This window comes from Heterodontus francisci, chromosome 17 (genome assembly GCF_036365525.1).
Source record: "Heterodontus francisci isolate sHetFra1 chromosome 17, sHetFra1.hap1, whole genome shotgun sequence".
Classification (NCBI taxonomy): domain Eukaryota; kingdom Metazoa; phylum Chordata; class Chondrichthyes; order Heterodontiformes; family Heterodontidae; genus Heterodontus; species Heterodontus francisci.
The window spans coordinates 21,978,940-21,996,757 of NC_090387.1; the positions used below are offsets into that span (position 1 = coordinate 21,978,940).

The 17,818-nt window shown below is 44.7% G+C and overlaps 1 protein-coding gene across 3 annotated transcripts in view; it reads right to left on the reverse strand.

The window, feature by feature from the left end:
• Positions 1-17,818, reverse strand: part of LOC137378753 (rifampicin phosphotransferase-like) — a 200,945-nt gene that overhangs the window by 74,350 nt on the left and 108,777 nt on the right. For 2 of the 3 annotated variants that reach the window (XM_068049133.1, XM_068049131.1), the window contains exons 17-19: positions 8,772-8,889; positions 6,645-6,745; positions 5,178-5,249 (exon numbers count right to left, since the gene is read on the reverse strand). In XM_068049133.1, coding sequence (XP_067905234.1) covers positions 5,178-5,249; positions 6,645-6,745; positions 8,772-8,889 — 291 coding nt within the window. The remainder of the gene's footprint in view (positions 1-5,177; positions 5,250-6,644; positions 6,746-8,771; positions 8,890-17,818) is intronic. The other variant, XM_068049132.1, reaches the window with a different exon arrangement.

The window sequence follows — 17,818 nt, forward strand, 5'->3', positions numbered from 1 at the left end:
GATTGCTCCTGCAACCTCAGACAGCCCAAGGACGACTGCCAAGGTCATCAAAAGCCACAGGGCACCAAGGTTAGGAGCCTGCCTCGATCTCAGCCGACAGCACAGGGGGAGCACTACATAGGAGCACAATTAAGCAATTTAAAAAGCACACCTAGCTGTACTTGGGATTCACAGATTTCATTTTTGTTAATGCTACTACCTTGCAATCTTTGTGCTTTCCAATAAATGTAGAATGTTGCAAGGCAAGAGGAATCCTTCCATTTCTTGTGGGTCACTGGGCCTTTAACAGTACCCTAGCTCCCTCAAAGGGTGATGGGAAGGACCACACAACATAAGGTCAATGCATCCCCCGTGACACTGCCTAATATATTAATGGGTGCAGGTAAGTGATAAAGGCAACAAAAACAAGAAATGCTGGATTCACTCAGCAGGTCTGGCAGCATCTGTGGAAAGAGAAGCAGAGTTAACGTTTCGGGTCAGTGACCCTTCTTCGGAACTGACAAATATTAGAAAAGTCACAGATTATAAACAAGTGAGGTGGGGGTTGGGCAAGAGATAACAAAGGAGAAGGTGCAGATTGGACCAGGCCACATAGCTGACCAAAAGGTCACGGAGCAAAGGCAAACAATATGTTAATGGTGTGTTGAAAGACAAAGCATTAGTACAGATTAGGTGTGAATATACTGAATATTGAACATCAGCGAGTGCAAACCTGAAGAAAAACAACCTGAAAAAAGTGATAAAGGCAATCCAGTAAATGGCAACAAGGCTGCAGAAAGCTGTGGCTTTATTGGATTGCATGAATCTGTCAGTAAGGCTCATCTGAGATGTTCTTGTATAGGCAGGTCACAATCCTCCCTTACACTATCTCATTGAGCTTTGCCTGCAGTCCCCTGGCGTTCTTCAGTATGCAGTGTCTGGTCGGTATCTTCCTCCATATCCTCATCCTCGGAGGAGGCATCACACTCCAGGATTTTCTCATTGTTCAAAGCTTCTCCCCTCTCTAGCGCCAGGTTATGCAGAGCACAGCACACTACCATGATATGCGAGGCCCTTGCTGGAGCATACTGAAGGGCTGCACTGTATCCATCCAGGCATCTGAACCACACCTTCAAAAGCCCTATGGCCTGTTTGATGGTCACTTGAGTTGTCCCGTGATGCGTGTTGTGCCTCTCTTCTGGAACAGGGCTTGGGTGCGGTACAGGTATCAGTAGCCATGCGACTTCAGTGGGTAGCCCTTATCATCCAGTATCCATCCCTAAAGGTGTGTGGGAGGCACCTGGAACTGCCTTGGTTGTAGGTGTCGTGGCTGCTTCCCAGGAACTGTGCACACACCTGAAGGATCTGTTTGCAGTAGTCACAGGTCACTTGTGTATTGAGTGAGTCGTATCTTTTCCTGTTAATGAAGGCCACTGACTGTTGTGTGGGAGCCTCGATGGCCATATGCATGCAAACCATGACACCTTGCACCTGGGGAATCCAGCGATGGCCTCAAACCCTATGTCGCTCTCAGTTTTACTTTCCAGGCCAGCAAGAAAGTGCACATATTGGCTTCCCCCTTGAAGAAGGCATCGGTGACCATCTTGATGCAGTTGCAGCTGAGCTGCAGACTGGGGGAACCCACTCATAGCTCCAGAAGGTCCCTGGAATGATCCTGAGGTGTAGAAATTCAATGCCACAGTGACCTGCACCGCTACAGGCACCGGGTGGCCACCACTTCCCATAGGGCTCAGCTCATCCTCCATCATAGCACATAGCACTGTGACCGCCTCCCTGGAGAGATACAGTCTTTGGCTACAATGCTACACTGACATTTTCAGGAAGCTGAGCCTCTGATGGTAGACCCTCTCTGGTAGGTAGTGTCACCTGCGCACGAGAGGCTGGTTGCGTGCCTCTCTGTGTCCTCCTCATTTGTGCCCCCTCTGAAGCTAATGCTCCTGGTGTCCCTCAGCTTGTTGTTGGCCCACTGCCTCTGGCTGCAGCTCTCTCCCTCTATCATTCTCCTCCTCACTGGAGGTCACAAAGCCTGAGTGAATGAGGTTCGTGGCAAATAGCTGCACTCAGTTTCCAGAGCCTCTCACTCAAGTGCCGCGCCACAGATGGCACTCAAGCGGTATGCCCACGCTTTGCTGGCAAGTTTGTCTCTGCTCCCAACTGCCACTAACCACGCTGTTCCATCCTTCCTGCAAGTTCACAATGGCTGCCGTCTGGAGGCAGCACTGACCTTCTGTTAAGCCATTGCTTCCTTATACCTAGTGAGGCTCTGAAGCCCCACTATTCTCATGCATGCTTCGTAAAATTGGAAATCCCTGGTAAAATAGGAATTAATTGTCTGTTAAGCAGGCTTAATTACCTTCCCGCCACGTTTGAGCGCGAGGTCCTCCCGTCAGCCCGGCCGCCCTTTGGAATATCCCGTTGTGACATTAAGATGTCAGGCTTCCCTCCTGATGCCTTTGTCGTGATATTACGACTCCTCCCGCCTCCCGGCCCATCGCCATAAGGCTTGCAAAATTCAGCCCCAAGTATATAAATCATTGGTACATTACTGAATGACACAAGAGAATTGTTTGACCAAATAATGTAGCATTTATCAGAACTTGATTGCGTAACATGATGATTGTGCTGTTTGCAGGCAATATGGGTTGAGTAATTGAAAATAATTACAACCCACAGCAGCTATTCTGGCCTTCACATTTGTTAACCCACTGTTTTAAAATAAAAAAGCATTCTTGCCATCTGTAATTTGGTGTTTTATTGGGTTGGGCTGGGATCTTGGGTTAAAAAGTGTCAGTTCATGTAACAAAGTAGTGAAAAAGCACATGTCTCTGATTTCTTTGCAACCACATCTGCTAGAATCCACCTTGTTGATGAAACCACTGTGGCCATGCCAAAAATAACTTTATTCTGTGCAGTAGTACACCAACAAGAGCAAGTTGTATTTATATAGCACCTTGAATGTAATAAAATATCCCAAGGTGCTTCACAGAGGCATTATGAGACAAAAAAAATGTCATTGAGCCATGTAGGAACTATTAGGGAAGATGATCAAAAGCTTTATCAAAGAGGTAGATTTTAAGGAGTGGCTTAAAGGAGGAAAGTGAGGTAGAGAGGTGGAGAGTTTTAGGGAGGGACAGCTTGGGGCCAAGGCAGCTGAATGCACAGCCAACAATGGCAACTAAAATTGGGGGTGCTCAAGAGGCTGGAATTAGAGGAGCGCAGATATCTCGGAGGGTTGTGGGTATGGAAAACATTGCAGAGAGAGGGAGGGGCGAGGCCATGGAGGGATTTGAAAACAAGGATGAGAATTTTAAAATGGAGGCATTGCTTCACCGGGAGCCAATGTAGGCCAGTGAACACAGGGGTGATGGGTAAATGGGATTTGGTGCAAGTTAGGACACAGGCAGCAGAGTTTTGGATGACCTCAAGTTTATGGTGGGTAGAAGGTGAGAGGCTGGCCATTAGTGCATTGGAATAGTTAAGTCTACAGGATTACAGCAGCAGATGAGCTGACACAGGGCCAAAGCTCGATAATGTTATGGAGGTGGAAATGGCAGGTTAGAGATGGACTGCGGGTCAGGAAACAGATTTATGACACTTTAACCTCCCCCCCTCCCCACAATCAACTGACCAAAATCCACCTGTTTAGTTCAGTTAAAATTCAGGCCATTGTGTCCTCACATCCACACATCTGCACTTCCAGCAAAATGCACTGGAAAGTGATCATGAGTGAGATTCCACACTGATCATCCAATCCCTAACACACGGGCACTGAAGCTAATTGGACCACCATCCCTGCTGTTGCAGCTGTGATCAATTGCATCAGCACTGTCCAGGAATCGAACCAGGGACCTTCTTCATCTGTAAATTGTGTAAATCATACTGAACTGTTACCTTGCTCTGTGAAATTTGAAATTGAGACAGTTGGGAGCAAATGGAATTTCTGAACCCCCTCCAATTTATTCTTCCCAGAGCAACCAGTGTTGAACACTTAATGCAAAATAACTTTGCCTTAGCAAAGATCAGATAAGGCAATTGCAAAATTTGGTATTAATCTAATGCCAAATGGAATATCCAGGTGTAAGACTGGTTGGTCTACAGCTTCTCGTTATACTGTTAGCTTTTGATGTCACATTTGTTCAAGAATATATTCTCCTAGTTTGTCTTAACTCAGACTAAGTCCCCGTTTCCTTATCACCCCTGTGCTTGCCGACTTACATTGGCTCTGAGTCAATCAGTATCTTGATTTTAATATTCTCATCCTTGTTTTCAAATCCCTTCATAGCCTGGCTCCCCCCTATCTCTGTAGTCTTCTCCAGCCCCACAACCCTCCAAGATTTCTGCACTCCTCTAATTCTGGCCTCTTGTGCATCCCCGATTTTAAGCGCTCCACCATTGGTGGCCGTGCCTTCAGTTGCCTAGGCCCCAAGCTCCAGAATCCCCTCTAAAATAAAAGCAAAATTTCTAGAATTCCCTCCCTACCTCGCCACCGTTCCACCTCGCTTTCCTCCTTTAAGACACTCCTTAAAGCCTACCTCTTTGACCAAGCTTTTGGTCATCTGACCTAATATCTCCTTTTGTGGCTTGGTATCATACTTTGTTTTATAATGCTCCTCTGAAGGGCCTTGGGATGTTTCATTATGTTAAAGGCGCTTTATAAAATAAGTTGCTGTTGTTATTGTTGCTGTTGTTCTATTTCTAGATCAACTCTGAGCTACTCAGAAGTAGCTCAGTGAATGAGAGTCTGGTGTAACTCATAGTAAGGCAATGAATTCCCAGATCTCTTTCTCCGATTGAACAAAGATGAGTGCCGTGACCAAAACTATTTACAGAATTTTTCTTAGTGAATACTATCAAAAATACTAAACATTCAATGATCATTTTCCATGAACTGATTGCAGAGTTCACCAGTCCTGAACAGAGATTTAATTTCAGGGTAGATTTGCCTCGTTTCAGTTATGTAACAGAAAAATAAGCAGCTCAGTGTCAAGCTGTGAAACACATGGGGGAGACTGATGGAAAATCATGGGCCTACAAATTAGGAACACAGCCAAATTCCTCATCTATGCTCTTGGTGCATGAGACTCTGTACTGACAGCACAAAAAATTTAACCCTGTTAGTTTGAACAAGGGCTGGAGTGCTTTCTGCAGTTGTTTTGTTTTAGAATAAACAGTCTCACCTGCAGTAAATAAATGTGTGTGTCTTTTACTGCCCACTCAATATCTCTCGCATTTCCATAAGTTTTTTCCACCTGGTGTACAGAAACATACAAAATATTAATGAATTTATGCATTTCTCACCACATCAATCACTTTGTTGCCTCAAGACTCAACTGACTCGACTATTCCAGTTCTCCTGGCTGACCGCCCAACTTGCACCCGCCATAAACTTGAGCTGATCCAAAACTCTGCTGTTCTTATGCTAATTTGCTCAATGTCCCATTCACCCCATCATCTTTGTGCTCACTGGCCTATATTGGCTCCTGATCTAACAATACGTGGATTTTAAAATTCTCATTCTGGTTTTCTAATTCCTCCATGGCAGGGGTCGCCAACCTTTTCTTTAGTGAGAGCTAATTCTACTACTGAGGAAGAATAGTATGAGCCATGCCCCCTGTTCACTATGTTCCCGCTCGCTCTGCCCCACCTCTTGCTCTCCCTACACCCCCCACTTGCTCCCACCGCTGCTTGCTCCCCTCCTGCTTGTTCCCCTGCCTCCCACGTTCCCCTGCTCCTTGCCACTCCCTCGTCCCGTAGTGATGTCAGTGCACGTGGTGACGTCAGGATGCGCATGCACAGGTTAATGTTGGCAGGATGACGTGGGCGATCGGACTGCATTGTCAGGAGCTTTATGCGAGCTACTCAAAGGCTGACACGAGCTAACGGTATCGCGCAATCAACTTGGCCTTGCCCCTCCCTAGTTCTGTAACCTCCCCCAGCTCGAGAATCCTCTGAGATTTCTACACTCCTTCAATCCTGACCTCTTAGGCATCCCCGATTTAGATTGCTCAACCATTGGCCGTGCCTTCAGCTGTCTGTGTCAAAAGCTCTGGAATGCTCTACCTAGACCTCTCCTCTTCTTTTCTCCCTCTCTTCTATTTTAAGACCTATGTCTTTTAGCAAGCTTTTGGTCATCTGTCCTAGTATCTCCTTATGTGGCTCAGGGTCAAATTTTGTTTGATAATCACTCTCAAGAAGTGCCTGGTGATGTTTCCTTGTGTGAAATGACTTCAAGAGCTGACAAAGTCTTGACATCTGCTTCCTTTCATGTCAATTATTGTTAAATCCCTTTCCAAATACAAACAATGCAAATATATTTATAGAGCGCTTTTAAAAATTCTTCCATGGCATGTGAGCGTCGCAGGCAAGGCCAGCATTGCTGTCCATCCCTAAGTGACCTTGAGAAGGTGTTAGTGAGCTGTCGCCTTGAACTGCTGCAGTCCATTTGGTGTAGGGACACCCATAGTGCTGTTTGGGAGGGAGTTCCAGGATTTTGACCCAGCGACAGTAAAGGGCTGGCGATATAGCTCCAAGTCAGGATGATGCTTGATTTGGAGGTGGTGGTATGTTTTAAATATTATTGCATATGGATAAATCAAATTCAAAAACTAACCAGTTCTAAATGTTCTGAATTAAATAACACAAACCTGAAAGGCCACTCGTCCCAATCTCAGAATGATGTCCTCACTGATGCAGCACTTTGCAGCTTCTGAAATTAAAGTATCGTCAAACACTTCACCACCTTCATCTGTAAGTTAAGAAAAATCTGTCAAATTTTATAAACAAAATTTAATGGGCACTAATTTTACCTTCTACAGCTAAAGTAAAATAACAGAGCTGTCATTAGAGATTTCCCCATTCAAACTGGGTTCAGACTCATGGTCCCCATATTTACTAAGGCTGGGATGATTATCATAGTGATCACGATGCGGGGGCAGCTCTAGAGTGATCAAGGGGGAGTCAGGTTAATCGCATGGGGGTTCAGGATGATCATGGGGGAAGTCAGGGTGATCACAGGGAGGATCAGGGTAATAGCGGGTTTTTGTGGGGGTGTGATCAGTGGGGGAAGATTGTAAAGTCAGCATGGCTTTGTCAGGGGGAGATTGTGTCTAACTAACTTGATTGAATTTTTCGAGGCGGTGACTAAATGTGTAGATGAGGGTAAAGCAGTTGATGTAGTCTACATGGACTTCAGTAAGGCTTTTGATAAAGTCCTGCATGGGAGATTGGTTAAGAAGGTAAGAGCACATGAGATCCAGGGCAATTTGGCAAATTGGATGCAAAATTGGCTTAGTGGCAGGAGGCAGAGGGTAATGGTCTAGGGTTGTTTTTGCAAGTGTAAGCTGTGACCAGCGGTGTACCGCAGAGATCGGTGCTGGGACCCTTGCTGTTTGTAGTGTGTATTAATGATTTAGACGTGAATATAGGAGGTATGATCAATAAGTTCGCAGATGACATGAAAATTCGTGGTGTTGTAAATAGTAGGGAGGAAAGTTTTAGATTATAGGACGATATAGATGGGCTGGTAAGATGGATGGAGCAGTGGCAAATGGAATTTAATCCTGAGAAGTGTGAGGTGATGCATTTTGGGAGGACTAACAAGGCAAGGGAATATACAATGGATGGTAGGACCCTAGGAAGTACAGAAGGTCAGAAGGAACTTGGTGTACTTGTCCATAGATCACTGAAGGCAGCAGCACAGGTAGATAAGGTGGTTAGGAAGGTATATGGGATACTTGCCTTTATCAGCCGAGGCATAGAATATAAGAGCAGGGAGGTTATGGTGAAGCTGTATAAAATGCTGGTTAGGCCACAGCTGGAGTACTGTGTACAGTCTGGTCGACACTATAGGAAGGATGTGATTGCACTGAAGAGGGTGCAGAAGAGATTCACCAGGATGTTGCTTGGGCTGGAGCATTTCAGCTATGAAGAGAGACTGAAAAGGAATGGGTTGGTTTCCTTAGAGCAGAGAAGGCTGAGGGGACATGACTGAGGTATACAAAATTATGAGAGGCATTGATAGGATAGATAGGAAGAAACTTTTTTCCCTTAAGCGTAAGGGTCAATAACCAGTGGGCATAGATTTAAGGTAAGGGGCAGGAGGTATGGAGGAGATTTGAGGAAAAAAAATTTTCACCCAGAGGTTGGTTGGAATTTGGAACATCCTGCCTGAAGAGGTGGTAGAGGCAGGAACCCTCACAACATTTAAGAAGTATTTAGCTGAGCACTTGAAATGACATAGCATACAAGGCTACAAGCCTAGTGCTGGAAAATGGGATTAGAATAGTTAGGTGTTTGATGGCCAGCACAGACACGATGGGCCGAAGGGCCTGTTTCTGTGCTGTATAACTCTATGACTCTAAAGGTGACGAGCGGGGGCATTTACAGAGTAAGCTTGTGGGGCCTGGAGGAAACTCTCCTGCTCCTGCAGTCCTGCAGGCAGCACAATAAATACTTTATGAATCGCTTCCTTTTACTTGCTGCATTTCCCAGTGTCCAGGAAACATGAGACAGCAATACAATATACAAACCTTATCAAAAGTAAGGCACATTACCTCCTTAAAAAGTATCAACGACTCTTGAGAGTGGTTTCCCGGACCCCGTCCTGGCTCCGCCAAAACAAAAGTGACCGGGTACGAGGCGCATTGGATTCAGGTTTGACATTTTTAACAGTTTAACATCCCACCCGATTCAAACCCACCTGTTTTTGAGTGTTAATATTAACCCCACAGTTTCTGAAAGTCAATAGGTGCCGGTCTGTCTCCACTACACACCTGCTTGTAGGATCTGCTGCTGCTTTGCCCCAACTTCTGTCTTGATGATCTCACATTTCCCTTTGAGAGTGCGTGACAGGGTAATGGTGTCAGGCTCTGAATGACCACTCACCACAGACTGCAACAAAATTGGAAACTATAGTAAAAAATCTGTCTGTTAAGGTCTGTCTTGCAATCTACATAGGCTGTTAGTTCAATAGATGTGACATAGACTAGCTATTTAAGAGCGGTGATTACTTTAAGACAGCAAACATTCATAATCTTCCCCTTCATGTACTCATGTGTCTTGTACTCCAGCTTAGAAGATGGTCAGACAAATATGACCACTACGACAATCAGTTACCTCTGTTATTTTCCACAGTGCAATGCAATAAATGCTGCCTATTCAGTTTAACCACTGAACCGAAATGATAAATAGCTACATTGTTAACTTCCTTCTCTAAGTCAATGAAACAACACGAATAAGATGTTAAATAAATTCGTATTACTAATGGGAATTCAATAAAGAAATTTAATTTTGTTAATAGGCTCCTGCCAAGACAGGACCTAAATTACCACAAATAACTGGAGGACCAGCTAGTATATTCGTGTGTTCATAAATTAGTGCCTTAACTGTAAGTAGCCCTTTCCATTCACTTCACCAAAGCAATCCACCACTCATTTACCACCGTATGATCTCATGTCCCTTTTTTGCCCATCACATTTAGGAGCAGGCCATTCAGCCCCTCGAGGCTGTACCACCATTCTATTACATCATAGCTGATCCAGAGCTCAATTCCAGTTATCCACCTTGATATCCATACCTAACAAAAATCTATCAATCCCAGTCTTGAAAATTCCCATTGACCCATCATCCACCACCTTTTGGGAGAATAGAGGTCCAGATTTCCACTTTCCTTTGTGTGAAAAAGTTCTTCCTGATCTTCCTTATTTATTTGTTCAGGTTTACTTTTATAATTGACTCCAAATGACTGCTTCTATCTTCCAAGAGAGCTCTGTTAAGTTCTTCACCTTGTCCTCTTTTTATTCCTTTTGCCATGAACTTCTCTCACTGGGATCCTTAATGAAATACTGTATTGTTTGTTAGTCCCATTGTTTTGAATTCCTTTACTGCTCTGCTCTGAGTCACTCATAGTTATTGCTTCATTTCCCTGTGATAAGGATTCATCACTATTCCCCTACCATTTCTATGCCCCATCAACCTTTAGCTTACCTTGCTCCTTTCCTTAGAAGCCTTATTTAACTTGTCTTCTTTTCCAGATGTTATTCTACTCATCCTATCATTCTTTTATTTCCAATCATTTAGACTTCTCAATTAGCAATGTCCTTCTGACTATGTGCTTTGTGTTTAGTTTCAGCTACTTCCTCCTTCAGCTACTTCAAAACCTTTGCTCTTCAGGGTTTGCCCACTAATCATCCCCTCTACTCTCCCTCCTTCCCTGGTCTGCTGATCCCTTGCATGATGCTGAATTATACCAATTCATCATTTTAATAACCCCTTGTCTGGTAAATACTGATTACCAAAGCTTTCCATTTCTCATACATTTGCAAAACATGAGATAGTCTTGAGGTGGTGAGTATCAGGTACCAGGTACTTAAGTACTCACATGAAGAATTCCCTCATGGCTATGAGAACCTGAATCAGAGCCAGGCAGTATAAACAAGTTGCAAAACAACTGGTTCCTGTTACTGTAGTTACTGGACTCAAATAAGTAGCAACAGTATTAGTTCTGAGTTCTGACAAAAGGTCTATATCCAAAATATCAGTTCATCTTTTTAAGCTGCTGATGGACTTCCTGTATACTTCTGTCGACTTCTGTGTTCAAACTTTGAAAATACTTTAATAAAAGCAAAATCCTGCGGATGCTGGAAATCTGAAACAAAAACAAGAAATGCTGGAATCACTCAGCAGGTCTGGCAGCATCTGTGGAAAGAGAAGCAGAGTTAACGTTTCGGGTCAGTGACCCTTCTTCGGAACTGACAAATATTAGAAAAGTCACAGATTATAAACAAGTGAGGTGGGGGTTGGGCAAGAGATAACAAAGGAGAAGGTGCAGATTGGACCAGGCCACATAGCTGACCAAAACGTCACGGAGCAAAGGCAAACAATATGTTAATGGTGTTTTGAAAGACAAAGCATTAGTACAGATTAGGTGTGAATATACTGAATATAGAACATCAGCAAGTGCAAACCTGAAGAAAAACAACCTGAAAAAAACAGTGGGTAAGCAAACTGAACAAACTAAGATGAAATGAAATAAATGCAAAAAATTTAAAAAGGAATGCAAAAAAACGGAAGAAAAAATAACTAAAAATGACTAAAAATGAAAGTAAAGTGGGGGGCTGTCATGCTCTGAAATTATTGAACTCAATGTTCAGTCCGGCAGGCTGTAGTGTGCCTAATCGGTAGATGAGATGCTGTTCCTCGAGCTTGCGTTGATGTTCACTGGAACACTGCAGCAATCCCAGGACAGAGATGTGAGCATGAGAGCAGGGGGGAGTGTTGAAATGGCAAGCAACCGGAAGCTCAGGGTCCTGCTTGCGGACTGAGCGGAGATGTTCCGCAAAGCGGTCACCCAGTCTGCGCTTGGTCTCCCCAATGTAGAGGAGACCACACTGTGAGCAGCGAATGCTGACCATTTTCGCCACCTCCAGCGTGATGCCACTACCAGTCGCATCTTCCCCTCCCTTCCCCTGTCAGCATTCCGAAGGGATCGTTCCCTCCGCGACACCCTGGTCCACTCCTCCATTACCCCCACCACCTCGTCCCCGTCCCAGGGCACCTTCCCTTGCAATCGCAGGAGGTGTAATACCTGCCCATTTACCTCCTCTCTCCTCACTATCCCAGGCCCCAAACACTCCTTTCAGGTGAAGCAGCGATTTACTTGTACTTCTTTCAATGTAGTATACTGTATTCGCTGCTCACAGTGTGGTCTCCTCTACATTGGGGAGACCAAGCGCAGACTGGGTGACCGCTTTGCGGAACATCTCCGCTCAGTCCGCAAGCAGGACCCTGAGCTTCCGGTTGCTTGCCATTTCAACACTCCCCCCTGCTCTCATGCTCACATCTCTGTCCTGGGATTGCTGCAGTGTTCCAGTGAACATCAACGCAAGCTCGAGGAACAGCATCTCATCTACCGATTAGGCACACTACAGCCTGCCGGACTGAACATTGAGTTCAATAATTTCAGAGCATGACAGCCCCCCACTTTACTTTCATTTTTAGTCATTTTTAGTTATTTTTTCTTCCTTTTTTTTGCATTCCTTTTTAAATTTTTTGCATTTATTTCATTTCATCTTAGTTTGTTCAGTTTGCTTACCCACTGTTTTTTTCAGGTTGTTTTTCTTCAGGTTTGCACTTGCTGATGTTCGATATTCAGTATATTCACACCTAATCTGTACTAATGCTTTGTCTTTCAAAATACCATTAACATATTGTTTGCCTTTGCTCCGTGACCTTTTGGTCAGCTATGTGGCCTGGTCCAATCTGCACCTTCTCCTTTGTTATCTCTTGCCCAACCCCCACCTCACTTGTTTATAATCTGTGACTTTTCTAATATTTGTCAGTTCCGAAGAAGGGTCACTGACCCGAAACGTTAACTCTGCTTCTCTTTCCACAGATGCTGCCAGACCTGCTGAGTGATTCCAGCATTTCTTGTTTTTGTTTGAAAATACTTTAATGGTAGCACCTTTGTACAGTTTAATTCTTCTCCCTAGCTGCCTTTCCCAATGCTGCCAGTACATTGCTGAGTTTCCCTTTTTCTCACAGATTTGCTTATCAACACTTTTTGATGAATTTGAACTGTCTTTAGAGATCTTCAGCACATGAAACAAACAAGCTGGTGCGTGTGTGTGTGAGTGTGTGAGTGTGTGTAAGTGTGTGTGTGCGTGTGGATGTCTATGTTTGTGTATATATATATATATATACACACGTGTGTGTGTGTTTTTTTCCCTCCCTCCCCCCTTTCTCTGCCTCTGTACTTACTTAGAACCTGTCACACCTCTGACTTCTTCCAGTTCTGATGAAAGATCATCACCCTGAAACATTAACTCTGTCTCCAAAGATGCTGCCTGACCTGCTGAGTGTTTCCAGCATTTTTGGTTTTTATTTCAACTTTCCAGCATCTGCAGTATTTTGACTTTGTATTTGAGGGTGTATGTTTGAGAGAGAGTCTGTGTGTCTTTGAGTAAGTGTTTGTATGTGTATAATAGTATTTGTGTTTGAATCTGTGGCCAGGATTTTATCTTGACGATGAGGGTCTTGGCCACCAGCTAAAGTGCCAGCGAGAGCCCTGCATCGCCTCCTCTGGGAAAGGCCCACCAAATTATGTGCCAATTCAGCACTTAAGTGGAAGGCAGCGGGCCTTCTCCAGGACTAAGGACCGCGGCGTCGGAAGTCCTGCCTGCTGAGAGCTGCTGACCAATCAGAGGCCAGCTGCTCTTTTACTGAGCCATGCCAGGATGGAGGTGGTGGCTGCTGCCAGTAATGGACCCACCCCCTCCCCCCTCCCCCTCCACCCCCACCCCCGGGAGCTGGCACGCATCCCGCATAGATGTGCTTGTCATGCTCCCCGTGTGGCCCACCCGCTGCTGGGCGAATACCGGCAGTGGTGGGATGAGGCCCTTAATTAGACATTAATTGCCCACTTAAGGGCCTCAATTGGTAGTAGGGCAGGAAGGTCGTGCACAGGCCTTCCCGCCCTGGACTTCATTTGGGTGGAGGCGGGAAGGTGGCGGGGTCTGCACCGCTTTCCCGCTTTATATGCTTTCCTGCCACCAAAACCATTGCGGGGTAGGGCATAAAATCTCCCCCCACCCCCACTGTGTGTCTGTGTGTGGCCACACCGTCCTCCTCCAACACCTCTCCACTGTTTTTCAGCTGGCTGGGACTTCACTTGCCTAGTTCCATTCTTATCTATCTAATCACAGCCAGAGAATTACTTGCAATGGCGTCTCTTCCTGCTCTCACGCCACTACCTCCAGTGTTCCACAAAGATCTATCCTTGGCCCCGTCTTATTTCTCATCTACATGCTGCCTCTCGGCGACATCAGTTTCGAAATGTATGCTGATGACACCCAGCTGTACTTCACCATCACCCCTCTTGACCCCTCCACTGTCTCTAAATTTTTAGACTGCATGTCTGGGATCCAGTACTGAATGAGCAGAAACTTCCTCGAATAAGATATTGGAAAGACAGATGCCATTGTCTTTGGTCCCCACTACAAACCCTGTTCCCCAGCTATCAGTTCCATCCCCCTTCCTGGCAACTGTCTGAGGCTAAACCAGATAGTTCAGAACATTGGGGTTGGATTTTTAGGGCCCACTGGGATCAGGAATGGAGGCTCCATCTGGTCCCTGGGCTATTTTGCCGGAGGTGGGATTGAGGGAGTCAGCAGGTAACCAATTGGCCCATTGTTAACGAAACTAACTGGGATTTTCCAGTCGGTTTCCAGGTTCCCAGAGGCAGCGAGAGACAGTTTAGCTGCCTGGAGGCAGCCTCCCAGCAGCAGACCAGGGGGCCAGGGCTACAGGCCTCCATGTGGAGGGACTTCCCTGCCCACAGTGGTGGCCCAGCTGAAAAGGCCATTTTTAATTTAAGGTTTGAAAACACTGAAGAGAGGTGGCTCCCATTTTGAAGCACTCACTTCCTCATTTACCTGCCATGGCATTCTGATGCTTTCAAGCTGGAAAGCCTCCTATTGGCCCTCCAGCTTCGAGAGCCTCATAATTGGACAGCGAGACCACCCTCTGGTCATTATTTGGCCACTGCAGGGAAAATCACATTGAGTGACTGTTTCCCACACAGAGTGGGCTTCTGACCCCTATTTGAGCGTGACGGCAGAGTTCAGAAGTCCGCAGGACAAATGCTGCTCTCGGTGTCATATTTGACTCTGAGAAAAGCTTCCAACCACATGTCCACGCCATTACTAAGACCACCTATTTCCACTTCTGCATCATCTCCTGACTCCACCCCAACGCAGCTCATCTGCTGCTGAAACTCTCACCCATTCTTTTGTTACCTCCAGACTTGACTATTCACAGAATCACAGAACTGTTACAGAGCAGAAGAGGCCATTCAGCCCATCGTGTCTGCACCAGCTCTCCTAATGATCATTTCACTTATTGCAACTCCTTGCCTTCTCATAACCCTGCACATTCTTCTTTTTCATATTACAGTCTAATTCCCTTTTGAATGCTTCAATTGAACCTGCCTATACCACACCCTCAGAAAGCGCATTCCTGACCTTAACCAATCTCTGTGTGAATAAGTTTTTCTTCATGTCGCCTTTGATTCTCTTATCAATTACTTTAAATCTGTGTCCTCTTGTTCTCGATCCTTTCACAAGTGGGAACAGATTCTCCCTGTTTACTCTGTCCAGACCCCTCATGATTTTGAATACCTCTATCAAATTTCCTCTCAGCCTTCTCTTCTCCAAAGAAAATACCCCTAATGTCTCCAATTTGTCTTCATAACTGAAGTTCCTCATCACTGGAACCATTCTCGTGAGTCTTTTCTATACTCTCTCCCATGTCCTCACATCTTTCCTAAAGTGCGGCGCCCAGAACTGGACCCAATACTCCAGCTGAGGCTGAACTAGTGTCTTATACAAGTTCAACATAACTTCCTTGCTCTTGTATTCTATGCCCCTATTAATAAAGCCCAGGATCCTGTACGCTTTAACCGATTTCTCAACCTGTCCTGCCACCTTCAACAACTTATATACATATACACCCGGGTCCCCCTGCCTCTGCACCCTCTTTAGAATTATACTCTTTATTTTATATTGTCTCTCCATGTTCTTCCAACCAAAATATGTCACTTCACATTTCTCCACATTGAATTTCATCTGCCACCTGTCCGCCCATTCCACCAACTTGTTTATGTCCTTTTGAAGTTCCACATTATCCTCCTCACAGTTCACAATGCTTCCAAGTTTCATATCGTCCGCAAACTTTGAAATTGTGCCCTGTACACCAAGGTCTAGGTCATTAATATATATCAGGAAAAGCAAGTGTCCCAACACTGGTCCCTGGAGGACTCCACTACAAACCTTCCTCCATCCGAAAAACATCCATTAACCACTGCACTTTGTTTCCTGTCACTCAGCCAATTCCGTATCCATGTTGCTACTTTCCCATTTATTCCATGAGCTATAACTTTGCTCACAAGTTTGTTCCGTGGCACTGTATCAAATGCCTTTTGGAAGTCCATGTACACCACATCAACTGCATTGCCCTCATCAACCCTCTCTGATACCTCTTCAAAAAAACTCCAGCAAGTTAATTAAGCATGATTTTCCCTTAAGAAATCCATGCTGGCTTTCTTTAATTAACCTGCATTTGTCCATGTGACTATTAATTTTGCCCTGAATTATTCTTTCTAGAACTTTCCCCAACAGCTAAGTTAAACTGACCGGCCTGTAGTTGCTGGGCTCATCTTTAGATCCTTGTTTGAACAAGGGTGTAACGTCTGCAATTCTCCAGTCCTCTGCCACCACCCCTGAGTCGAAGGAAGACTGAAAAATTATGGCCAGTGCTTCCGCAATTTCCACTCTCAGTTCCCTCAGTATCCTTGGATGCATCTCAACCAGTCCAATGCACTCCTGAGTGGCCTCCCACTTTCTATCCTCCATAAACTTGAGATTATCGAAAACACTGCTAACTCATACCAAGTCTGTTAAGTCCTGTTCACCCTTTACCCCTGTGCTCGCTGACCTACATTGGCTCCCAGATAAACAATGCTTCAATTTTAAAATTCTCATCCTTGTTTTCAAATCCCTCCATGGCCTTGCCCTCCATATCTCTGTAATCCCTTGCAGCCACACAACTTTCCAAGGTATCTGCACTCCCAAATTCTGGCCTCTTGTGCATCTCCTATTTAATTGCTCCACTGTTAGAAAATGTGCCTTTAGTTGCCTTGGCCTCAAGCTCTGGAATTCCCTCCGTAAATCCCACTGCCTCTCTACCTCTCTTTACTCCTTTAAGATGCTCCTTAAAACCTACCACTTTAACCAATGCCCTAATAGCCCTTTATGTGGCTCGGTGTCAAATTTTGCTTTATAATGCTCCTATGAAACACCTTGGGTTGTTTTCTTACATTAAAAGCATTATATAAATTGAAGTTGTTGTGTGTTTGATTGTGTGTCTGTGTGTGTTTGTGTGTGAGTGGACATCGCTTTGGCTAAGATGTGAGTCAGCGAACTAAATCACTTTTTTCCTAGCTATCTGTTTTTCTAGTGCCTATTTGGGAAGTATCTCATGACTTTTTCATTTTTAAGACACTGTATAAATAAAAGTTGTTTTGTGCGTGTACAAAGAACTTAGATGTATTTGTGTGAGCATAGTCAGACAGAGAGCACACCATGGTAATAGGATTGACATATTCCTGGAGGTTTCATAACATGACTTCTCATATCTAACCACTCCACCCAGTCAAAGTCAACTAACAGTCTTTGTTCACATCAACAATATTCTTTGAACTAATTAACGGAAGTGTGCTCAATGAAAAGAAGTTAATGTCCCTATGATATTTCTCCAGCAGTGTCCAGGACATTAATCCTTAAATCTAGGCAGTTTCAGGCCAATTCAGGTGGAAACAGAGTGAAACAAAACTTCCAAAATGGAAATTTGGCTTGAGTGAACATTTGGAGCAGAGGGGGAAGGAACAACTGAGTAGTTTCGTTTCGTATAAAATTCAATTTACATTTATATCAAGCATGTGAGCACAGGAAGGGACAGTTATGTGAGCATACAAAAAATGATGTGTGCTTCCTGCAGTATGACAGCTTTGAATTGCTGGTATTAACTTCCTTAAACACATCTGTGGAAAGTGTCTCCAACTGGGATTACTTGAGTTCAAGGTCTGAGAACTTGAGGTTGAGTTTGAAATAACCTGACATATAAGAGAGGGAGCAAGATTTCTGGAGCCAGAATTCAGAGGGTAGTCACCCTGTCGAAAAATGGGAACAGACAGTGGTAAAGGAAGAAGTGGTAACTGTCCAAGAATCAGACGTGCATGAACCCTAGAACCATAGAAAAATTACAG